The sequence below is a fragment of the Contarinia nasturtii genome, unplaced genomic scaffold (genome assembly GCF_009176525.2).
Source record: "Contarinia nasturtii isolate CC-2019 unplaced genomic scaffold, AAFC_CNas_1.1 Cnas_scaffold_414, whole genome shotgun sequence".
Lineage (NCBI taxonomy): Eukaryota > Metazoa > Arthropoda > Insecta > Diptera > Cecidomyiidae > Contarinia > Contarinia nasturtii.
In genome coordinates this window covers 2,387,212-2,411,023 of record NW_022197768.1, presented here as the reverse complement: position 1 = coordinate 2,411,023, position 23,812 = coordinate 2,387,212, and the positions used below count along the sequence as shown (strand labels likewise).

Sequence of the window (23,812 nt, the reverse complement as noted above, 5' to 3'; positions counted from 1 at the left end):
AAATTCCCACCCCCTAAGAGTGAGCCTATTATATGCCCCACCCTGTATATATGTTATTTTGTAACACAAACCTCAAGACCATTGATAAAGTTGTAAATTTTTCGCATAAAACCTTCCATAAAGATAACTTCTGACAAACAGATGCACATGTAGCGCAATTTGGTGGGAAAGGCTTGCATTTCACTGAAATCATGTAACTGCATAGCTGTCGAAAAATCCAGTAGCATATGTGTCAAATTTGGACATTTAGCGGCCAATTCATGCAGTACTGTGTGTGTAATTAGCTCAATTGGCAGCTCAATGTAACGCAATGAGGCTCCAAATCGAACCGAAATCAATGACAACAGCATATCGAGAGATCCAACGTGCAAACCGGACACCTCAGGGCGCAACGATACATTTCGCCATAATCGTGTATCGTAAGCCATTTGACGCCAGCGACGGCACACCCGTGCCATTCGACATATTTCACGATGCGATACATACGAAAAAATGTTCAAAAGAACTTTATCGGGAAGCTTATCAATCGTCTGTAATTAAAATAACATCAACCGAATGAATATCATGCAGAACATTTTCGAACAATTGAAATTCAATATTTTTTTGTTTGAACACATTTTGTTAAGCTTTCAGAGAATCACACATAAAACAACAACAATAAATACGAGTTATGGTATGATATAATGGTGAAAAATCTGGTGAATTGTGCAATATTCAATATGGTTCATATCTAGAAATATTTTGTGTGACTTGAAATACCGTGTCTGCGAATGGGCTTCGTTTCACATTCGAACCATCTGTCACATAAACTGATGAAGCTTCTAATGCCAATTGACCCCAAATATCAGTTTCCATTATGGTTTTACGTTCGTTTTAAATTACTAAATTTTACAATGAGGAAATATGCTTGAAAAATGAACACACGATATTGGTTTTTCGTTAATCAAACAATAAACAAAAATAAAATCGTTAGAAATTCCTTTTTTTTTTTTTTGACGTGAAAATCAATTTTATGAAACTAATTCCCGATATTTGAAACAAAATCAAAAGAAAATTTGTTCTACTAATTCAATAGAGCGTTTTCTCGGGATAGCTAAAAAAAGAGGAGACCTATACAAACAATTTTCACATTTTGTTCGTTTTTTTTTCTTTTTTCGGTTCATAGAGTCACGGCATTGTGTTGTCTCTGTCTCAAAACGCACACATTTTCGCTAGGCCATTCCAAAATAGCTTTTCGCTAGCGTTTGGAGCAAGAAAATATTCACGTCGACTATTGTGATCCGTCGCAACGATTCGCTCAACTTCTGTTTGTATTCTGTTCATAGTTAACACATGTTAAATAAAAAGAAAAACGATCGGTGCGGAAGATGAATGCGGATTTGACATACGTTACTCATCTGTTTTTGACAACAACATATGGTGACTCCAATCGTTAAGTAATTTAAATAGATGAGTGTCTATACCGCCGATAGTTTGATTAATGTATTTAAATACTGGAATTGGCTTTGATTTAGATCAAACATGAGATCAAAAGATACGTTCAAAATCAACGATTTCTCTCTCTCTCTCTCTCTCTCTCGAGTCCAGTACGTTTCAATTTGGGTGGTCATTCAAACTCACTCAAAGATTTGTGGCAAATGACTTACGATTCCATTTTTTCGTCGGATGCTCAGGTCATCTCGTGACATCACTGAGGTGGCATTGGTCAATGCTCCCCATGTATCCATGACTGATTATTATACAATTCAAATGTGCTAATTCTAATGATTTACAATATTTAATTCACTTTTCCACTTAAAATGTTTTACCGTTAATTTGAATATGGTTAAGACACGACACATTAAATTGAATCCATCCTTATATGGGTGTTTTTTTAACAGACCTTTACCATGATTTACCAAAAAATCTTTTTCAGCGATTCGGAAGTGTTAGTAAAAGCGTCGTCACACACTTTTATTCCATTAAAATAAAAAATAAAATAATTTTAAACAACAATATTTTTTTTGATTGAAGCTTTTTTTTCAATAATTCAATGTAATTTTTTGCATAGTTCCCTATGTATTAAGAATTTGAACTCAATTGCAATGCTTTTAAGGTGGATATGCAATGCAGCGCCAGCAAAATGTAATTATTCGCCGATTTACGATCTTGAACTGTATGTTAAAATAACGTGATCGGACCCTTTGACGACGCTAAAACGAGAGCTAACTCGTCTGTGCCGAATCGCAGAATAATCACAAATTGTATGTGAACATGAAGAAGAAAAAAAGCATCTAAACTAAGAAGCATATATGTTTACTCACATTGACAACACATTCAAAAATATCTCTCACATTTTGTCGACGAATTGTTGTTATTCAGATAAAAAACAAAATAAACGCCAAATAATTTTGCGAGTGAATATGTTCAAATGTATGTGAAGCGACAGCCTAAAAAAAGAATTTACTGGGTACAAATTATTCACTCAGCAAAGTCATTCGCAATTTAACGTTCCGTTTCATAAATGACACACAATTTAACCACAACATATATGTCTAGTGTGGTGCAATACATGAAAGAAATTGGACACAAAACCAGTCTTGAAGGATTATTGTTACATTCATACAACAGAATTGACGTCATGCTAATTCTCGGTCGGAAAGATTCAATGGAATCATTTATTGAAAATACATTTAAGAAAATATTCATTTTGAAATGACCTCATTCAGGATATTTATAAAGAACAAATCGATTTAAAGTATAACATTTTATTTGCAATTAAATTCAAACACTTTTATGTATGACACACATTTAAACATTAAGTGGTTTGGTTTTTGTCATTTTGCATTTTTATTTGGTTTCGTGACTTTTAATTATTGGAAAATATCCAATCGGTTTATATTTAAGTTTTCTCTTTCAAACTCGGCGCATTTAAAATGTCTTTAAATCATTGCAATTATTTTAAACAGATAAGTTCATATTATTGAAGCCATAGTTTAAATTTTGCGCCATTTGGTTTAATACAAAGTCTGAAATCTCGGGATGTCCTAAATAATTAATTAATTAATATCCCATTGTGTGTGCTAAATGTTAAAAAAATCTCCAATTAACGAAACATTTTTACATAGTTTTTTTTCCTACATTTTATGATATTCATTGGTAAATATTCAAATTGTCTAGAGTTTGAATTTTGTCAAATCAATGACATTTGACAGCCGGTTCATTTCTAAAATTTAGCTGTCGCGTGTTTTTGGTACACAAACAAATTATTGTCATAGAATTTAGTTGGCTAGGTATTCATTTGGAAAAGATTGAAATTATTTGTGAAAATGACTGATTTACGTGAAAATATGAACGCAGTTCGATCCGAAGAAGAGCCAATTGAAACGGATAATAAAAGTGAAAAATTTGGTCATCGTGATCCCTTTGAATTTATGCGAATTGATGATAATACATTTTTGTATGACATGGACAGTCGAAGTCCGTGTCCAAAATGTTCGAAATCTCGTAAATTCTTTTGTTACACATGTTACGTTCCCGTTCAAGATCTAGAGAATCGATTGCCAAAGGTTGAACTGCCCCTCAAAATCGATATTATCAAACATCAAAGAGAAATTGATGGTAAATCGACCGCAATCCATGCAGCTATTTTGGCTGCAGACAACGTTAACATTTACACATACCCTGATATACCTGATTATAGTCCTGATGATGAAACGGTAACTATAAAATTTCATTTAAAATTTCGAATAATTTAATAAATTACATTCGTATTGACCAGGTTTTGATATTTCCGACACATAATTCCATTCATGTCGATGGGATATTCGATAATCATGTTCGGTTACAAACGTTTGACGACCTAAATCTACCTCGGGGAATAAATCAAACCACATTGTTAAAACATCGTCTAACCGAAGTCATGAATGAAAAGGAACCAAATGGCCGTCGTAAACATTTCACGTATAATTTAGAAAATCTACCAATAAAAAAGGCTGTCTTCATTGACAGTACATGGAATCAATGTAAGAGCATTTTCAATGATAAGCGTGTCAATTGTTTGCGTACGGTTGTGTTGCAAAATCGTCTGTCACAATTTTGGCGACATCAAAGAGGCAGTCCCAGATGGTACTTGGCAACGATTGAAGGTAAATACAAATAAAAAATTCACTCAATATTGTTGGTTGATTGATTAATGTTTTCGAATTTGTGGCATAGCAATTCATCAATTTCTATTGGAAGTGCATATCAATGCATGGGGCTTGGATCATTCATATAAAGCGTTTGGACCACTTGAAATGCAGACCGATTTTATTCGCGATGACATGATCATCAAAATCGAACAACAAAATGAGTCGGAATCGAGCAGTAACAATGGTTCTATGACAATTTGCTCCCCGTATTGTGGACAATACGATAATTTATTCTTCTTTTTCACATATATGTACCATTTGATTCATACATTCTACGATCACAATGTTTTGAAAGCCTATCGGCGACCCGTATTGTAAATATGATGAAAATAAATTTGAATTCTCTCTTGAATGAATAAAAGAACGTGTAAAATTTCATCGCAAATACTTTATATTAAATTTGTGTTGCCCGATACGTTTCGGTCGTAGTGTCAATGCTTTAACACGAGGCAGAGGTAAGAACCATGTGAAACTGTCATCGACTCGTCCATTTTGCTCGTAGCAATTCAATAAGAAGGTTCAGCGCTTTCAATTATAATCTTTATAATTGTTATCTCGACCGAAATTAATTGAAATTAAATAACCATGGTGAGTATTATTGATGGAAATAATTTTAGTGAAATAAAATGTGAAAATTCTGGACATAAATTCAAAATTATTACTATTTTTTAACATTTTATAAACATAACCTAACTTTGTAACCACACAAAAAAACCTCATGCCAATTTCGAACTGTTAGTAATTTCAAATTGTGTTTATTGATTTTTTTCATTGTTTTCTCGTAGGCAACTCAAGGTAAAGATTTGGAAAAACCAAAATCAGAATCCGCAACCGTTCATCGTATTCGGATCACATTGACATCGACCAACGTTCGTTCATTGGAAAAAGTCTGTGCCGATTTGATTTCCGGTGCCAAGAAGCAAAAACTCCGTGTCAAGGGACCAGTACGTTGGCCAACAAAGGTTCTTCGTATCACCACCCGTAAAACACCTTGTGGTGAAGGTAGTAAAACTTGGGATCGCTTCCAAATGCGCGTTCACAAGCGTATCATTGACTTGCACTCACCAAGCGAAGTTGTCAAACAAATCACATCAATCAACATCGAACCAGGAGTGGAAGTTGAAGTTACCATTGCCAATGCTTAAATTCGAAACATCATCCAAATTCGAACATAAAACAATGACTTGATTGTTGCCGGAAAATACGAATAAATATTCAAATATTTTTTGAATACGTCAATTCAGATGGAAAAACAGTGCATTTTTATTTCATTTGTTTTATATAGGAAAATTAAATTTCAGCTAAACGACATTTAATTTCAGCTAAACAACATAACTCGTCAATATGCAAAAGAAGAAGACTTGACCGAAAAGAGGGTTATTGAACAAAACAAAGGTGTGAAGACTTTGAATTGAATCATGAATGGAAAATGTATTTTTCATCGGCACTTTTTTTTGCTCCATACATTGCGATTACCCCATACTGTAACAAAAAAAACTCATATAATCAAATTTTAGAGTGAAGCCAAAGATGATCTTGATGAATCTCATATTCAAAGCATCGGAATAGACAGCTACTGAAGATGATTCAATAAACTGAATATATATCAATCGCTTAGAATATTCGTGAGCTCAGGAAATGTGTTAAAGTAAAAGAGCAACATGTTCATATGAAAAATGTATGGGCACGTTGCAGTTTTTTTTTTTGGCAAATTTCTTTAGGTCACGAATATTCTAGCCGGTTCATATATAAACACACTTTCTGGATTTTTTTAATTGGACAAGATGATAATCTTTTTCTATCTTTCAATGCAAAAACCGATTCAATAAGTGTACTAAAAACGCGTTAAAAAATAAATATTCAATTTTGTTGATGGATATTTCGTCGGTAAAAAAAATATATGTACAAAATATCGATGTGAGATTTTCTGCAGACTAAATTGAATATTTTGTTCTCCGCGAATAATATCGAAATAAAAGAGTTTCATTTAACTTTTAACATCATTTCCGCTTGCTATTTTATTTGAAAAGTTTCGTTTATGCAAAATATAGCCAATAAATTAATTTGTGATAAAAATTCATATCTCTATATATATATATATCATTTTTTCTTTCAATAATAATTTTCAATGAATCGATCATCGTTCGTCGCATTTCTTCTCATAGAATATTCATTTTGTTCAATTCGGACAAAAATGCTTATCATTAATGATAGAGATCAAATCAATATATATTTTAATAATTACCAAAATGTTTTAAAAAGTGTTTTTTTTTATCAACAATTATCATCTCACTACCGATTTTCACATTTTATATTTTTCTTTGATCTCATCCAGCAAAAATAATATGCATTTTTGTGCTTGTCTCTGTTTACAATAATCTTATCCCTTACATTTTTATCAAAAGAAAGAAAAAACGCGAACATATAGAACAATATTACCCATGATCAAAGGTAAATGGTACTTTGGGAGTGAATTATAATAATTATTAATTATTTATCGTAAAAAGAAGATGAATAGCAAGTGTTAAAAGTGCACATATCTATTGCTGATTCATGTGTTTATATTATTGTTTATTGTTATCGATCGCTTATCGCCATCCAATTGTCAGTCATTCAAAATATGATTTAACCCCCTACTGCTCGATTGTTCGATATATTGTAATATTACTTTGGGATGCAAATAACGAAAAAAATGATGAAAATTCGATTTTCAACTTTTCACATTTTTTTAATATTCATGAGTTTTTTTTTTTTTTTTCACTTCCTCATATTTCGCTTCAATTTATGTAAGAGTATAATTGAAAAAAAAAAAAAAATAAAAAAAAACTTATTCGTGTTGGATCGAAAACCTGAAGAAGAAGTTTAATGCTAAAATCCCGTCTTTGGACGGTCAGCAGTAGAGGGTTGAACGTGTAATGTGTGTATGTATGCGGATTTTATCGTATATTTATGGTGGAGGGCGATTTATGTGTGCTCATCGCTCAACTCTAAAAATTGTGTACAAACGTCTGTTGTGCATTCACCTTTTGAATTAAAACTAAACTTATAGTAGGATGCATTTGCGCACAACACTGCGAAAAAATAAAATAAAAATCATTCATTAAAATGGTTGCTTTTACGCATCTTAATTTTTAATTGAACAATATGACTTACCGATTACAGAATTTCCATCCGGACCGAATGCGCTATTGAAATAAAATAAATTCGAAATTAAAATATTGTATATGCCATTATTTTATACATATCAGAGTCGCACTCTTACCAAATGCTAGGCGCTCCTTGTGGTACCGAAAATTTGCAAAATGACCATTGACTGGTAAAGTATTTGGGTAAAATTTGCAGACCTTGGTCTTTTGTTCGGGTTTCTTCTATATTGAAAATGTGTATTGTCCCATGATCGCTGGATACACAAATTTTTGTTGACTCCATATTAAAGTTGATGCAATAAATTCTTGCCTTAAAGATTAAAAAAAATAAAAATAAAATTAAAAAATAAGGCTGGATATTTGACACATAGAAGACATTAAGGGTTGCACTTACATGATGGGTGCCACGGCGTAGTTCTGCCAATTTGGTTCCGTCATTTGTATCAAAGATTCGAATTAATGTTCCACGTTCACCGGCTGTTGCCAAACGTGTGCCTTGAATATTGAGTGCTAAACATGTAACAGCCGACTCATGTGCAATTATTTCAAGCGGTGTACGATCTGTTTTGGCTAAATCCACTATCTGCAATTTAATAAAAACAAAATAATAAAATATCATTTGCGTTCAATTAACGGGAATGTAATCACAAATAAATTTATTGGGCTTACCGACACATGACCATTCATGCGGGATGGATAGGCTAGAATTGGTTTGTTGCTGCTTGGACAGAGTACACATAGGCCAAGCGGATTCGAATTCGTTTCGAATACATGCAATTGTTGTGGTTTCGATGTAAATGTGAATACTTTGATCAAACCCTCAAGTACAACAACGATTCGATCACGTCGCAAACGAACGGCTTTCACCGGTGAATCGAAATCAAGTGCAAATGTTGGTGCTTTATTAAAATCATCCCAAATGATCACTTTATTTTGTGGATACAATGATCGAATGCCGCCACCAATGAGTGCCAAATAGTTGCAACGAAACAACATCTCAATATGACCAAGACCACCTTCCGAAAATATGTGCCGTTCTTTTTCCTTCAATGGATCCACATTATATATTCGGAAGCCATTATCTGTTGCGCATGCAAAACACCCTGAAAAACAAAACAAAAAAATAACGAATTAAATATTTTTCGACTGGCTATTTATACTGATTCGTGAATATGTGCACGATTCCAATGGATGGTGCACAGATCCTGTATGCACAGAAAAATAAGAAAAAGAAGAGAATAAAAATGACAAACATCCGCCATCGCTCATGATATCTTATCAAAATAGATTTGCATTTCAGCGAAATAAATAGGTTTGGCGCATTAATTTAATTGAAATTGTCATTAGTGACACTTTTTTTCACGAAACGAGACGAAACAAACAAAAGCAAAAATCACACTACTTTGCATTTTTCATTCTATTTTACAAAATTCCAACAATTTTTTTTTTTGGACTCTTACCTTGATCTTGGTTAAATGTTACATACAATAATCCATTGCCGAATAAATTGTTATCACAAATATTCATGGCGCAATTTTTAGAATTTCGAATGAACGACGCGTTTGATCAATTCCCCTGGTTGAAATGAAACACTGTTTACGATTTCGTTGCACGTCGTTGAGAAGTGATTTGTGTTGTGAAAAAAAGGGACAGATGCAACATTTAGCATGCACTGTTCAGGCGATCTTTGGCGAATGTTAAAACCGAAGACAAAACCAACAAAAAATACAACGATTCAACAACAACAATGACAACGGCAGCAACAATCAATTAACAAAAATAAAAAAAAATATTTGAAAAATACAATAAAACAAAATAATAAGAAAATGAAGTAGAAAAACAATCGAACGCGCTTAAGAACTCGATGTGTATTGATTGCTAACACGTTCAATGCCTCGGACACAAAAATGATCGTCGAAATTTGTTTTGAATTTTATGTGTGTTTTTTGTTTGAAAATCCATTTACTGGTTTTAAGCACACCATCCAGACGGACACTGACACAAATTTACTGTTCTGTGGATTTGTGATTGAGATTTAAAGAGAGTGAGAATTTTAGTGTAGTTTGTATTATCATTACACCGTCACTTGTCAAAAAAAAATAAAATAAAACACATACACTCACACACACAATAGAAAATCTATCACCAAAATGCGTTTTCGTTTTTGTTTTTATGCTCACGGGAATTTGTTAAACATTTTCATTTTGTTATTTGTTTATGTATTGTTGCACGCTTTCGTATGCATGTGCGTACCAATTCGTCTATATGTACTGGTATGAGTTATGAATTGTGTACCAAAAATGTGAACACATAACAATACCACTACGCAGCAAACAAATTGAAAGGTGTTATTTCTTGTTCTCGGCACTTCCATTCTCCTACATGCATACGATATCGCTGTTTATGTGTGCGTGTGCATTTGTTGTTGTTGCTATCGTTCTTTCAATGGAATGTATGCGCTCGGTGTTGCCCGATTCATATTCGATTGCTGTCATTGTAAACAAATTGTTTTCCATACAAATCCTACGATAAAGCGCACAATGTGCATTCAAATTTTGGTTTATTTCATTAACAATATATGTAAAAATGGACCTTGTGATCGATTTAATCGTTTTATTTTGGTTTTTGCACGTTTTAATTAGTATCGCTCTTAAATTCTAAATAAATGCACCTTCACAATTTAAAAAATTCAGTGCCAAAGTAAAGTTTTTACTTTTTCTTCTTCTTCGAATCATCGCCATCGACATTTTTCGGTTTTTGCCAGTTCAATGGTTTTCGACGATAAATTGGCCATGGTGGTACGGCAACCTAAAAATGCACATAGATGTTGATTTTGTAAATGATTTTATCAAAAACCAAAAGCGGTTAAGATTCCATTCAAAACTTACAACAAGAGTTAGCAATACTCCGGCTGCCAGAATGAAAATCGTTTGTGAGAATTGTTGTACAATGCCACCCCAAATGATACCGACGATGCCAAATAAAATAATTATTCGCCGTGAAAGTTTTTCCGCACGTCCTTGCCCCTCAAAATCCTAGAATGATCAATAAACAATCAGTTTTGCGTTAATTTTTGTTGATATCTCTCAATTAATCAGACTCTAAATAACAAAGATGAATTATTAAAACGGAATTTTATATATTCCTTTCACATATTTTTCGATGAATTGACTATTTAACACACCATGTGGGTTGGAAACATTTCGGCGAGATTCATTTTGAGTCACGTTTAAAATTCAAATTATTTTATTGAAATCGTAAGCAAAAAGCATACAGCAACACGTCAGCTCAATGAAGTGAAATATTGAAACGAAACGATATCAAAAAATCTCCATCCATACAGTGGTAACCCGAAAATATTCCAAATTTTATAAATAAGTACAAAAAAAAATGTATAAAGTGGTTCACACATAATATTTCGAAATGTAATTGGAGTTACCAGCGTTGTTGCATCTCGGTTCCAACAAAATGACGTTTAACATGCCACCGTCAATTCCAGTTTTCTTTTTGATGACATTTGAAGATTGTTAGCATTCAGTACCACATATCTATAAAAACGTCCATTTAGCTGACGTGTGTTTTGATCTATCAATTCGTATTTCAAAAGTGAAACAAAATGAATTTGGCTGAAATGTTTCCAACCCATATGGTGAGCTAAATTCAATTTCAAATTGGAGTGTTTTCATAAAAAAGGAACGAAATATTTAGATTTCGTTTTAGAAAAATAGCATGTTTGTTATTTAGAGTCTAAATAATATAGAGATGTCAACTCGAAAAGTTTGTAGAAAAACCAATTATTTAATGATCATTATAGGATTTTGAAGGGCAAGGACGGGCGGAAAGACTTTCAAGAGTGATAATTACTTTATTCGGCATCGTCGGTTTCATTTGGGGTGGATTTGTTCAACAATTTTCGCAAACGATTTTCATTTTGGCAGCCGGAGTCTTGCTCACTCTTGTTGTAAGTAGTGAACGGAATCTTAACCGCTATTGGTGTTCAATAAATTTATTTACAAAATCAACATCAATGTGTATTTTTAGGTTGCCGTACCACCATGGCCAATTTATCGTCGAAAACCATTGAACTGGCAAAAACCGAAAAATGTCGATGGCGATGATTCGAAGAAAAAGAAAAAGTAAAGAAAACTTTAATTTGGCACTGAATTTTTCAAATTGTGAAGGCGCATTTATTTAGAATTTAAGAGCGATAATAATTAAAACGTGCAAAAACCAAAATAAAATGATTAAATTATTTATCATCTCAAATGTTCATATTATTAGTTGATCATATTGAATGCCCGCTATGCATCCATACAGATTACATTTTTATTTTGTAGAATCGTAAGAGGAAAACACTTGTTTACAAAGACATCAACCAAAGAAAAATGTGCATCGGGCAACACCGAGCGCACACATTCCATTGAATGAAAGAACGATGGCACAACAACAATAAAAATGCACACGCATACATTTTAAAGCCGATATCGTATGAATGTAGGAGAATGGAACCACTTAGAACAAGAAATAACACCTTTCGGTTTGTTTGCTCAGTGGTATTGTTATGTTCACGTTTTGGTGTGTTAGTTCAGCACAAAACTCGACTGTCGATCGTTGCGTACATAGTTTGCTTCTTCGTCAATTTTTTTTCCTTCTTCTTCTTAGTTCAATTTTTTTTATAATTTGTACACAAATCGTTTCATTTCCTTTTAATTTGCATGTGTCTCCGTATAATTTTCATATTAAAGAATCCATTGAAATCGATCATAATTGATTTTCCAGTTGATTTGGTTAATTGTAAAGTGTTTCGTAGTGTTTTGATTTGGTTTGAGTTAGTTTGTTTGTAATCGTTGCCGCTGTTGTGGTCGTCACCATTGTCAATTTTTCTGTGTGGATTTTCGTGTATACATGCTTCGAATTTGTGTGAAAGAAGAAAACTGGAAGAAAGAAAACGGCAATACACACTTAATGAACTAATTAAATTAGCAAATGATCAATTGCTTGGGACATTGTACGAAACAGTTTTGGACATATTATTTGTCTGCAACGAACACGGAACCGAAATAGTGAAAAACGCAAATAATTTGAAGCAACCAGAAGAGAGAGAGAAAGAGAGAGAGATATAAAAGAAAGAAATGTTGATCATTAAACAACGACCAGATCAAAATTAACATGGGACGTTACCATCATGGCCAACTGAATTCTCCCATGACATCGAATTATAAGCGATAGTGTAATTTTGATTTTCTTTTTTGGATTTGTCATGTGAAATTCATCTTTATAAATCGATTAACAAATTTTGGTGAAGCATTCATGGACGATAACGCCAAAAATGTTATCGATCATGAATGAAGATTTTATAATTTAGAACTTTTGTATCGATTTTATCAAAGATATCGAACTTTGCCATTTAATTAGATAAGTTGTGAATGAAAACATACAGCGATTTAATCGACGATTGATTTATTATTGTATTTTAAAGTGGACTGTTGCTTTGCTTGCATTTTTGTTGTGTTTATTGGTATTTTTTGTTGCCACTCGGTACTTGAAAATATATCTCTTTCTTTTAATCCGCGCTTTGCCACAGCGTATGTAGAATTGTGTCCGTGGGCAAGTGATTCATTTGGTTTTTTTTTTTTCAATTTTTTTTGCGAATGATAAAACAATGGATGAGTGTGGCGCCGAAGAGCATATTTTTTCCGAAAAAAATAAACAAATGTTTTAGAAATGTCTTCCAAGAGCAACATTTTCTATGCGATCACTTAAATCACAAATTATTTGAAATGCTCAGTGTATCGATATGAAGTGATGTTCTCATTTTTAAACGATCGATGGCATGCGCAAATCCAATATCTAACCACAAGAAAATTGAGTGCACAAATATCTTGAGCTGGAGAGTACAACAGCTCGATGAGTGTTTTGTGTAGTGTATTATGATCGGTTGATGTTGCCGATTCGTTATATCTTCATTTGGGTCCATCGTGCGTACATTTGATTGGACCATGAAATAAAACCAGAAAAAAGACGATTCAATATACATATTTTAATATAAGCAACACCACCAGCAACAACTAAAATGCCAAGCAATTGCGATGTTTATTTTCTTTTGTGCTTCGCACTTGACTATATCTTCACATATGTCAGGTCATTTAACTATTCTATTCGGTTGCTGTATGTTTTTATTTAATATGAGAAGAAAAAAAAGACACACAGAATTACTAATGTATTGCGTGCACGCAGATCAACATAAAACAAAACAACAACAAAAAAAAATCCAATATGTGCGCAATAAGCTGATTAAAGTGTTCTTTGCTTATTCTGAATATTTTCTTTTTTTCTTAATTGATGTTATTAATTCGCAGAGAGTAATTGACGTTGACCGGCGATTGTGATATAATTGCTATCAGAATAAGACAAATAACTGAAATTATCTCGGAACAAAAAAAAAACGGTGGACAAGAAGAGTTGCTACCGGCAACTTCATTTCTTTTTTTGTGTCTCTATTGAGAGGCAACGCAAATAATTCACATTTTGCACGCATCTTTTTGATACCGAATACCATTGAGTGCAAACAAACGAGAGAAGGAAGAAAATGTTACGATTTTTGAGTCGACGTAAGGGTCGAGGCGCTAGCTCTGGAGCAACTCAATCGGGAGATGGACAATCGAATAACACCGCCAGCCAAATTAAATCACAACGCATTCTACCGAATAAAAATCAAATCGAATGTCGCGTCATATTGCTGGATGGAACTGACTTATCAGTTTATTTAACAGTAAGTACATCACAAAATAGTCTTTATAAAATGCAAACAAAGAAATTCCATAAATAACCGGTATATGCTGTATTGCCGCAGCGGTAACTGCGAGCTAGAGTAAGAGACAGAGAGAGAGGAGAGAGAGAGGAGAGAGAGAGAGAGAGAGAGAAAAAAGAATGGACAACGAGGATGGAGTCTGCCTTGGTTCTTTTTATCGTAACGGATCTTGCTTCACTTAAACCGCGACCTTAATCAGCGTTAAGATTGCGTACAATTCATTGTTGCGTCATGTCTCATTTCTTTACCTTTCTCGCTCTTTCTCGGCGTGGAATTAAAGCTCTAATATCTCAGTGCAATGTCCAAAAACATTTTTTTTTATCTCAACTCTTTCCATCTCTTTCGCATTACAAACAGCATGACCCACATGATTTGTTGTCCATTTTCTCTCGTACTACTTAAATAACTTAAACTTTAACATTAACTTTCTACTACACTATATATTCTCCGTTCACAAAGAATTGGTTTTACTTTTTATTTTGCTTCGTTCTATTTTTTCTCATTCAAATTACTATCAAAATGAAAGCACCCAAATTGACGATCTAACTAAGTTAATCTCAGGCGCACATTTTCCGTGCTATGTTTTCATTTGTTTTCATTCAAATATACAACATTTTGTTTAAACGTTTAGATGGATTTTTGTTGTTTTTCCTTAAAAAAAAAAAAACGTAATGAAAATGGAACACCGTTTAATTACATACGATGATTCGTGCGCTGTTTTTTTGTGTGTTATTATTGTGCATTGCGTCACATTGAGTCATCCTCATTCGCTCGAAGTTGATATTTTTTTAATGTGATTCTGCTTGTTTTTTTTATTAAGACCTTTCTTCGTCGCAACGCCGTTTGTCGTGGTTGTTGCTTCTTCTACTTTTCTATTGTTTGAATTATTGCGGGAAGTCGTATCTGTCTGATACAATGATTCTTAGTTCGGCGTTCACCGCATGTAATTGGGCATTAATCAAATGAAAAATCTTGTGATTCGTTTGGATCGTCGTGTGGCGCACACGCAAAATCTATAAAAATGGATTAACGCAATCAGCTAGATTGAGTTGATGGCACGAAATTTGGGCCATCGGCAATTGTTTTTCGATTTCGTGATCGTTTTGCGGTTTCATACAGTTTCTATTTGATTAAATGTGCGGTTTTTAGTTTACTCTATATTCACATCACCGTCATTCTTGTAATCCACTTTTTTCTTCTTTTTTCTTCGTCTTCTCCTTCTTTTATCTTATGTGAACAAAATTCGGTCTCTTTCTCGCATCGTCGCACTAATTTACGGTATAGTTGTATAGCGTCGTTGCCACTGCTATTGCATTATGTATGTGAGACAATTCCATTTAATCATTTTTGGCAACGCTTTTTTTGTTTTTGCCTAGCATGAATGAATTTATTTGCACAATTACATCTAACAAATGAATTTATGTGAAAATCGCTTAGTTCGTTCGGAATTCGCTGTCTCTGGAAATAATACAAATTGATTTACAAACACTCTTTTTGTGGCGGTTTTGTTTTTTTGCAAATGTGAAGAAAAAAATGAAATTATTTATCGCTGAGCAAAAATCATTTCAATTCAACGATATTACACACATTACGTTTTGGTGTCGTGTGCCAATGTCATTCGCATGGCATTTTTCTTGTCTCGTTCACATATGGAAGGAATAAAGTGTCTTTTTTCCCATGAAGTGCACAGCAAAAGGTTCTACATTGTTCTACCATATGCATTTTATAAAATTATGATCATTCATCGTAACCATAATCGCAATCACAACAAAAAAAAAGAGAGATAATGAGACACAAAAACGAAAATGCCTTTTTTTTTGTTCAGTCATTGTATGAGAGTTTTGGGCACATTAAATATGGAACAGCGTTTTGAAAGGGGCGGTATTTCAAATTTAACTACATGCTTTCAACTAATAATTTCGAACTAAACAAAATGATTTATGATTTATATGCTCATTTCAAATCAATTTTACTAATGTTTTATCTGTTTTTTGTTTGTTTATTTGTTGTTTTAGAAAAAAGCAATGGGAAATGACTTATATGAGCAAGTGTTTTATTCATTGGATTTAATAGAAAAAGACTATTTTGGATTACAATTCACTGATGCAAATCACGTCAAACACTGGCTTGATCCAACAAAAGCCATTAAAAAACAAGTGAAAAGTAAGTGCAATTATCGGATAATTATTTGCTATTTTATGTGATTGCATAAAGTTATCTTGGTTAGATTATTTATTTATAAAAAAAATTTCATCATTTTTTCCTGTTCTAAATTGCAGTTGGCCCGCCGTACACACTTCGTCTGAAAGTAAAATTTTATTCATCCGAACCGAACGCTTTACGCGAGGAATTAACTCGATATCAGTTCTTTTTGCAATTAAAACAAGATTTGCTTGAAGGACGATTACACTCAAAAACAACCGACCAAAATCCAAACATCCATTCTTTCGAAGAGAAATGCGTTGAATTATGCGCATTATCGCTACAATGTGAGTTAATGACGTTTTTCTTTTTGTTCTCTCCGTCCTGATAGGTGCTGTCGGCTGCTTTCTTGAATTGAAAAACAAGAATTTAAACCGAGAAATGTCAATAAATAAGTGATATCATCGAGAGAAATATTTTATTGATTGAAACGTTGTTCGTTTTCATTTTAGCTGAACTTGGTGATTACGATGAATCGGTGCATACAGCTGCCTTTATATCCGAGTTTCGTTTTGTGCCAAACCAAACCGAAGACTTGGAGCTGATGATCTTAGATGAGTATAAGAAATGGCGCGGATACTCACCCGCCGCAGCTGAGACTGAATTTTTAAATAAAGTCAAATGGCTTGATTTATACGGTGTTGATATGCACACTGTTTTGGTACGTATGCTGAAACTAAGTGATTCAGTACATTTCTTTTCAAATTGATTCAATTAAAATTATTTTGTAATATGATAGGGCAAAGATGGATGTGATTATCATCTTGGTTTGACGCCGACTGGTATTTTAGTGTTTGAAATAACTCAAGATCCAAATGAGCGAGCTGAAAAAATCGAGAAAATCGGCTTGTTTTTCTGGCAGAAAATTAGCAAATTGGATTTTAAGAAAAAGAAATTAACCCTAGTCGTCATCGAAGACGATGATGAGGGTAAAAAGCAAGAGCACCTGTTTGTATTTCGGTGAGTGTGAAATATCTGCACAAACACTGATGATCTCACTTCTAATCGCTTTTTATTTTCTGATTTTCGTTTTGTTTAGATTGTACAATGAGAAAGCGTGCAAGCATTTATGGAAGTGTGCCGTTGAACATCATACATTTTTTCGATTGAGCGCACCAGCTCGTGGACCATCAGCTCGTCAAAATTTCTTTCGAATGGGATCAAGATTTCGGTACTCGGGCAAAACTGAATTTCAAACAACAGTTCAAAGTAAAGCACGTCGTACCGTTCAATTTGAACGGCGTCCATCACAACGTTTTGCCCGTAGACAATCGCATGTGCTACGGGAACGACAACGCAATGTTCAACGATCGGAAAGTGATTCAGCTGCTGCAACTCGAAGTTCTGAACGAACATCAAATGTTGAAGATAGCTCCTCTGTAACACCATCCACATCTTCGGTGCAGACAATCATACAAAATCATTTGGTAGGGGCGAGCGGTTCGGAAAAATCGTTTCCTCAATCGGCTAGTCGGTGCTCGAACAAATCGATTTCATCAAACGAAGATCTTAAGGCCAACAAAACTACTGAGAAGTAAGTTAAATTTTTTTTTGTAATTATATAATGGAGAATTTATTTACAAAAAAAAAACATGCAATTTTTAATCAATAGATTGGATATTGAGCAGCCATCAACATCAAAAAGTAGTAAAGTGGTTGAGGAACCATCGAATTTATTCAACACAATTGCATACAGTTCGTTTGGAAAAGCGTCAATTTGTTCATCGTTTAGTGCTAAAAGTGGCAGCTCTACCACTACAACCGGCAACGAAAATATTGACAGTCTTCTCAAAACAATTTCGAAAGATTCCGCCAATACAATTGCAAATATGCAAGAATCATTAAACGACGTCAACAGCATACGGTAAATTATATTTATCATTTCAAATTTATCAATTCCAGACAATATATTGAACTAACTGGTTAGTTGAGCTGACAGTACGTTAGCCAGCCAAATGGACTCAAACAATAGAAGTTATTGTTATAATGAACAATCACTTCTACTAAAAAAAGAAAAGTGATTCATCATTAAAACAATAACGTCTATTGTTTTAGCCCATTTAGCTGGCTAACGTACTGTCAGCTCAACTGACCAGTTAATTCAATATATTGCCTGATCAATTCCATGAATTCAAATTCTCAATTTTCATGTTGGTTTCACAGTGTGACTATAAACAAAACTTCGGATTTGGACAATAATACAGATACTTTGAAGAGACTCTCAGTTGCAGATAAGCCAAACAATCAGACAAAACTCGCGTCGATTGGTGGAACACCGTTGCCGCCAAGTCAAATGAAGTGCAATATTCTCAAAGGTATGATTTATAACAACTCTATTTTCTAAAAAAAAAAATCTGTTGTTCGGCATTTTCAATGGAATCCCAAGTTTTTCTAATTCTGAAGTCCATTGTTTTTAAATGTAAACTCTCTTTATCAATTTTTTTGTAAACACATTTTCGAAATTTTAGCACGCGCAGAAGAGGAGGCAATTTCAACACCAACAAAATTGACAAATCAATTATTTGTTAAATCGGCTATGAACACAAACAACTTGGGCAATACAAATTCAGTGTTAAATGGCGAAGATTCATTGGGCGCCGCTACATTTGTGTCTGTGGTAAGTCACACATCAAGAAATATCTCACTTTGCTATTTGTCGCTTTTCATTTCGAATGTGAATTGTTTCGTTCAAAATTTCATTGTTTTTTTTATTGTATTGCTAATTGAACCTTTTTTCGTTTTTTTTTTTGTTTGATCGTCGATTTTGTTCGTCTCATGTTCTATATTACATTTCATGCGTCCATATCTACCATTTATTTATTTTTTGTAAATGTATGCTTGATCAAATTGAACATAAAAATTCATGAAAACAAAGGGAGGTGATATATTAACATTAAATTTGACTGGATCAACAAATATGACAAAAAATACAAATGCGGGTCAATCGAATTTGGCATCACCGCTGTCGAATGTATTTCCATCGTCACCATTTCCAGTTGGTGTAAAAGCCGAATCGCCAACTCTATTGCCATTAGATGTAGAAAATTCGTTAAATGGTGTTGCACCAACACCGCCAGCCGATACGGTAACGGTGACACATTTTTCAGAGAAACGTGGCACAATGGAAAAAATCAGCGTACCATCATTGAATATATTCAATGCCGAATTCAAAGCCGATTCAAGCAAATCAATAACAAAACCATCAACCAATCCATTTTTGAATACGTCACCCGTAACATTAACATCAACATCAACATCAATACATACAACAAATCCTTTCCATGTATCGCTAACAGCCAATTCAATTGAACCAGAATCCATTTCATCGATAAATAACAATTTCAAAACAAACGATGTACTTTCGATTTGTAGCGAGAACAACAACGATACGATCGTTACTTTAATATCCAAAATGGACGCACCGAAAATGCCAGCACCCACAAATCCATTTACAGTTGCCATTGAAGAAATTGACAACGAAAATAATACGGTTAAAATAAAAACCAACAACAATGATGCATTAAATAACATAAAAAATAATAATGTTGCGGTCAACGATAAAGCTGAACCATCGCTGGACGAAAAGAATAAAAATAAGAAAAATATCGAGGTGAATTGAATATATTTTATTTAATTTTAGTCACATTTGTTATTGTCTAAACACTTGTAAACATAATACTCATGCACACACTCACACATACACACATATACCGAAACATACCTACACGCATATTGTGAACTGTACATATTTTCTATAATCTCATTGAAAAATGAATTTATTTTTGTCAAAAGTATTGAATGTTTTCTATGCGTAAATATTTTGTTCGTTACCTTGATGTAAGCAAAGAAAAAAAAAGAAACAAATACGTTACTATAGTATACATTATAATGAAATATGTTTTTCCTATTAGTCGCCGTTTTTTTTTTTGTTTCGTTAAATCTGAATTGATCTAAAAATTGTCTTTTCAGAATGAGCAGCTAAACGACCAAAATAGCAATGGAACACCAAAAATTGATGTTGTTGAAGCGGCAATGGTGTCACCGTGGCTTGTCTCATCAGAAGATTTTGTAACAACCAGCAGCAAACCAAAGGCGCCCATACGAAAAACCGTCATCACAACCCAATTATAGTTGGAAAATTGGATGAAAATAAAGATGCATTTAATTTTGTGTGCCTTATGTAATCAAAAAACAAAAAAAACTATAGCAAAGTGGAAGCAATACGAACAAAAAAAAAAGTTTTTGATTCAGATTTGAAAAGGAAGGAAAAAAATATTCGAGCCGAACAAAAATAGATTCCATTCAGACATTTTATTGAGGCAACAATTTGAGCAGCATGCTTAAACGGTTCATTTTGTTTTTCTCTTTTTGAAATAGAGAGAGTATATTGATATGTGTAGGCAAATCGTTAGATTGAATGAGAAACCGACCGAGAACGAAGAAAAAAAAATCGGCAAAATTCCAACATAGTTTTGATGTTGCTCAAAAAAGAAAACACACCGAAGGAAACACTTTCACAACAACATTCCAAACAGAAGAGTATTGTATCCTATGCGATAGATTTAGACGGACACTTTTTTGTGCTCCATTTGAATATGCATGATATGATCGGAAAAACAACGAATAAATAAGTAAGATTCTAAAAATAGCAACAACAAGAGAGAAAAAGAGAGAGGAAAAATGAGAGTTATAGAAAATATGCCATTTTAATATTTACACTGGTAAAAAAAAAAATATTTTTAAATTTTACTATGCTACGTAGTTCAAAAATTGTATATTATAATAATTGAATAAAATATATATTTGAAATAATGTTCACACAAAAAAAAAAAAAACTATAATGAAACAAAAAAAAAGAAGAAAAAAAGCTATTGCAAAAATGAGAAATGAGAATACTGTTTTTAAAACGTATGTTTATATTTATACACTAAAGCTGGATACTATGAAATTCAGAATGATTTCAACTAGTGTTTACAGGAGAATATATTTTTTAGAATGTTATGAGATGAGATAAAGACAATGAGGAGATGACAAAAACGACAACAAAAGAATTCAAAGGCTATAATTTGATTGAAGTACTTAATATTTTATGTTGAGCTAAATTCATTGCACATTCCGACTGAGATTATATTGATTTTGAGCTAAAGTCTTTAGAAATGCATTTAATACATTTAGTTTGTATTTTCCATTAATTCGATTTAATATGAACGAATGAAACTTGTTTGTTTTTCTAGCAAAAAAGTCTCTCCCAAATTTTATTTGCTTAAATATCAGTGATAACGGTTCCCGCCTTTTTTTTACGCGAAAACAAAAACAACAACAGAAAAAATGACGCAAGGCCGAATTATCTATGTATTCCGTTTACGAAAATACCCTATTTTTCGAATGAGACTTAGAAACAAATCCATACATTTATATATAAATATATATATTCAGAGAATTTGTGACAATATATTTTATATTTCTATGAGTAAATCAATAAATTGAATACAAATTGCCGATAAAATGCATGTCTATTCATTCCTTTTATTATTATATCATTTGAAAGTATTGAAAAGTGTTACACATATTTCATTTTATTAGCATATTGCTACATTTAACAGACATTCACACCAAATTTTAGCGCGCACGCGATATTTTTTATTAATATAACGGTGTCAACCACATAGCATTTTTGCGTAATAGTTGAGGATATTTTTTTCTTCTACATTTGAATCCATTGTGTAATTGGTTACAGTCGACATGGAGCACCCGCCTACGATTGTACTACATTTTTTTTCTGTCTTCAAAATACACTGAAATAGATCAAACAGAGCAAATGTATCGTAAAATGTGTTTACATGTCGTGATTTGTGAATCACCCAGCAGTGGTTTCCTTAAAAATATTCGATCTTATTGATTAAAATTTAAATGAATTCAAATTCAATTTAATGGAAATGAAATATGTTATTCTATATATCTCATTGAATTTCAGGTAGTTTCATTGAATCTCCATCAATATGTTGATGTAGAAAATATGTCAAAATGCATTCGGTCATCGTTTAGGAAAACAAACTTTGTCAACGGCAGAGAAACGGAGTTTTTGATTTTAGAAAATGCAATCGTCAAAATCTTCTTCATGCATAAAAACTTTTTAAAGCCGAATATTTGAAGGAAAAATAGTCAGAAAAAGTGTATAAATATGGTTCGGTCCATGTATGGGATGGCAAATCGCTTGAATTTAACGCAATGATCTGAGAAAAGAGAGCGGGCGTTGCTTCGATTTTACAGCATTCAACGATATTTTTCTATTTTGGGGCCGACGATTTTTTTTTCCTTCATCTTTCATGTTCATATTTTTAAAAAAGAAATGTAACGTAGCCGATTGTTCGATTTCACAGTAGAATCTAAAACACACACATAACGCCACAAACACATCTACAGCCACAATGCCATCCAAAACGTAAACCGAATTTCTATTTTTTTTGGTTCTTAACGTGTTACGGAAAATATTTATAGAAAATGAAAAAAAAAATATGTCTATGAAAATATGTGAAACGCTATGTGGGAGAACGGTGTTTCTTATCGATAAACATATACACTAAAAAAAGAGCGTTCAGTGAGATTTTAAAATTATTGCGTCTGCGCACTTCATCCTTTGATTGGTCGTTTTTGGGAAGGTATAAATACTTGATGATGAGCATTCGAAGGCTCACTCGCTGTTTTGGACTCAGTTCGTGGACTCGCAAGGTCGGTTAAATATTCATATTTTTAAAGGGTTTGTGTCTTATTTTGTGAACAAAAAATTGAGTGAGATTTTTTTTTTTTTGAAAAGATGGAAAAAAGAAATTCAAAGTGATCATTCTATCTTCAACCGAAATTTGGATTATTGTGATTTGCAACGAAAATTAATTTGAAAATTGTTTCAATGAAAATTCCCAAAAATATTTGAAGAAATCAGTTATCAGAGTAAATGTGAATCTCGAATTTTACGAGAAATATTGTTCAAAAGTGCTCAGCATCTAATTCCATTTCAATGCTAATTGGATAACATAAAAAGCGACAAAATCAACGCGCGCAAATATCGAAAACCAATTTCGTTACGTTTTCCAAATTTTCATTTAAAATTCAGTACTTTTCACGACTTCAATTTCTTCACGTTTTAATCATTCATTTAGTTTCCACGTATTATTTTTTAAATATCGTGCTATATCCAAAAAAAAATCTCTCAATTTCCATCGATGACGATTAATTGTATTTTATATCAAGTTTAGTTTTGTTAGAAATCAACACCAATTTTATGGATTTTTTTTCGCCAAATTATAATGGAATCGTTTTTTTTTTCAATTTTATCTTTGCAGAAACTAAAACAAATTCAAAATGTGTGACGACGAAGTTGCTGCTTTGGTTGTAGACAATGGCTCCGGTATGTGCAAAGCCGGTTTTGCCGGAGACGATGCTCCACGTGCCGTCTTCCCATCAATTGTCGGTCGCCCAAGACA

At 33.1% G+C, this 23,812-nt stretch overlaps 7 protein-coding genes across 8 annotated transcripts in view; 4 read left to right on the top strand and 3 right to left on the bottom strand.

Annotated features, from left to right (window-relative positions):
* The window catches only part of LOC116338721 (F-box/LRR-repeat protein 2), an 8,777-nt gene extending 6,530 nt beyond the window's left edge, over positions 1-2,247 (bottom strand). Inside the window, exons 1-2 of one of the 2 annotated variants that reach the window (XM_031764156.1) lie at positions 1,647-2,247; positions 72-530 (exon numbers count right to left, since the gene is read on the bottom strand). In XM_031764156.1, the coding sequence (XP_031620016.1) occupies positions 72-530; positions 1,647-1,727 (540 nt within the window). In that variant the 5' untranslated portion in view covers positions 1,728-2,247. Of the gene's footprint in view, positions 1-71; positions 531-759; positions 971-1,646 lie in introns of those variants that run through there. The other variant, XM_031764155.1, reaches the window with a different exon arrangement.
* A 965-nt stretch (positions 2,248-3,212) lies between these two features.
* LOC116338722 (DTW domain-containing protein 1) lies at positions 3,213-4,550 on the top strand. Its single transcript, XM_031764158.1, has 3 exons — positions 3,213-3,698; positions 3,761-4,127; positions 4,198-4,550. Exons 1-3 carry the CDS (start codon positions 3,309-3,311, stop codon positions 4,488-4,490), a joined length of 1,050 nt encoding a protein of 349 aa, XP_031620018.1. The 5' UTR covers positions 3,213-3,308; the 3' UTR covers positions 4,491-4,550.
* Positions 4,551-4,631: 81 nt separating this feature from the next.
* Positions 4,632-5,425, top strand: LOC116338724 (40S ribosomal protein S20). Its single transcript, XM_031764160.1, has 2 exons — positions 4,632-4,760; positions 4,958-5,425. Exons 1-2 carry the CDS (start codon positions 4,758-4,760, stop codon positions 5,315-5,317), a joined length of 363 nt encoding a protein of 120 aa, XP_031620020.1. The 5' UTR covers positions 4,632-4,757; the 3' UTR covers positions 5,318-5,425.
* Positions 5,426-6,158: 733 nt separating this feature from the next.
* Positions 6,159-9,639, bottom strand: LOC116338723 (WD repeat domain phosphoinositide-interacting protein 3). The gene is made up of 6 exons (XM_031764159.1): positions 8,779-9,639; positions 7,988-8,421; positions 7,713-7,901; positions 7,435-7,628; positions 7,326-7,357; positions 6,159-7,243 (listed from the first exon to the last, which is right to left on the bottom strand). The coding sequence occupies exons 1-6, from the start codon at positions 8,843-8,845 to the stop codon at positions 7,137-7,139; spliced, it is 1,023 nt and encodes a 340-aa protein (XP_031620019.1). The 5' UTR covers positions 8,846-9,639; the 3' UTR covers positions 6,159-7,136.
* A 268-nt stretch (positions 9,640-9,907) lies between these two features.
* Positions 9,908-10,643, bottom strand: LOC116338726 (signal peptidase complex subunit 1-like). Its single transcript, XM_031764162.1, has 3 exons — positions 10,503-10,643; positions 10,207-10,353; positions 9,908-10,126 (listed from the first exon to the last, which is right to left on the bottom strand). The coding sequence occupies exons 1-3, from the start codon at positions 10,533-10,535 to the stop codon at positions 10,028-10,030; spliced, it is 279 nt and encodes a 92-aa protein (XP_031620022.1). The 5' UTR covers positions 10,536-10,643; the 3' UTR covers positions 9,908-10,027.
* A 182-nt stretch (positions 10,644-10,825) lies between these two features.
* On the top strand, positions 10,826-11,577 carry LOC116338725 (signal peptidase complex subunit 1-like). The gene is made up of 3 exons (XM_031764161.1): positions 10,826-10,967; positions 11,133-11,279; positions 11,360-11,577. Exons 1-3 carry the CDS (start codon positions 10,935-10,937, stop codon positions 11,456-11,458), a joined length of 279 nt encoding a protein of 92 aa, XP_031620021.1. The 5' UTR covers positions 10,826-10,934; the 3' UTR covers positions 11,459-11,577.
* Positions 11,578-11,919: 342 nt separating this feature from the next.
* Positions 11,920-21,071, top strand: LOC116338720 (band 4.1-like protein 5). Its single transcript, XM_031764154.1, has 12 exons — positions 11,920-12,548; positions 13,678-14,090; positions 16,145-16,292; positions 16,409-16,618; positions 16,784-16,992; positions 17,071-17,291; positions 17,371-17,865; positions 17,944-18,195; positions 18,495-18,646; positions 18,800-18,948; positions 19,207-19,941; positions 20,301-21,071. The coding sequence occupies exons 2-12, from the start codon at positions 13,908-13,910 to the stop codon at positions 20,460-20,462; spliced, it is 2,916 nt and encodes a 971-aa protein (XP_031620014.1). The 5' UTR covers positions 11,920-12,548; positions 13,678-13,907; the 3' UTR covers positions 20,463-21,071.
* Positions 21,072-23,812: the final 2,741 nt, after the last annotated feature.

Bases quoted from the DNA above. Each gene is read 5' to 3' on its own strand.
- LOC116338722 (XM_031764158.1), top strand. From the start codon at position 3,309: ATGACTGATTTACGTGAAAATATGAACGCAGTTCGATCCGAAGAAGAG. The intron at 3,699-3,760 runs GTAACTATAAAA...CGTATTGACCAG, and splicing joins ATAGTCCTGATGATGAAACG to GTTTTGATATTTCCGACACA. The intron at 4,128-4,197 runs GTAAATACAAAT...TTTGTGGCATAG, and splicing joins GTACTTGGCAACGATTGAAG to CAATTCATCAATTTCTATTG.
- LOC116338723 (XM_031764159.1), bottom strand. From the start codon at position 8,845: ATGAATATTTGTGATAACAATTTATTCGGCAATGGATTATTGTATGTA. The intron at 8,422-8,778 runs GTAAGAGTCCAA...TTTGTTTTTCAG, and splicing joins AACATTTAACCAAGATCAAG to GGTGTTTTGCATGCGCAACA. The intron at 7,244-7,325 runs GTAAGTCATATT...ATTTTTTCGCAG, and splicing joins GGATGGAAATTCTGTAATCG to TGTTGTGCGCAAATGCATCC.
- LOC116338726 (XM_031764162.1), bottom strand. From the start codon at position 10,535: ATGAATCTCGCCGAAATGTTTCCAACCCACATG. The intron at 10,354-10,502 runs GTGTGTTAAATA...TGATCATTCTAG, and splicing joins AAATGTTTCCAACCCACATG to GATTTTGAGGGGCAAGGACG. The intron at 10,127-10,206 runs GTAAGTTTTGAA...GTGCATTTTTAG, and splicing joins GAGTATTGCTAACTCTTGTT to GTTGCCGTACCACCATGGCC.
- LOC116338725 (XM_031764161.1), top strand. From the start codon at position 10,935: ATGAATTTGGCTGAAATGTTTCCAACCCATATG. The intron at 10,968-11,132 runs GTGAGCTAAATT...TGATCATTATAG, and splicing joins AAATGTTTCCAACCCATATG to GATTTTGAAGGGCAAGGACG. The intron at 11,280-11,359 runs GTAAGTAGTGAA...GTGTATTTTTAG, and splicing joins GAGTCTTGCTCACTCTTGTT to GTTGCCGTACCACCATGGCC.
- LOC116338720 (XM_031764154.1), top strand. From the start codon at position 13,908: ATGTTACGATTTTTGAGTCGACGTAAGGGTCGAGGCGCTAGCTCTGGA. The intron at 18,196-18,494 runs GTAAATTATATT...TTGGTTTCACAG, and splicing joins AACGACGTCAACAGCATACG to TGTGACTATAAACAAAACTT. The intron at 18,647-18,799 runs GTATGATTTATA...TCGAAATTTTAG, and splicing joins GAAGTGCAATATTCTCAAAG to CACGCGCAGAAGAGGAGGCA.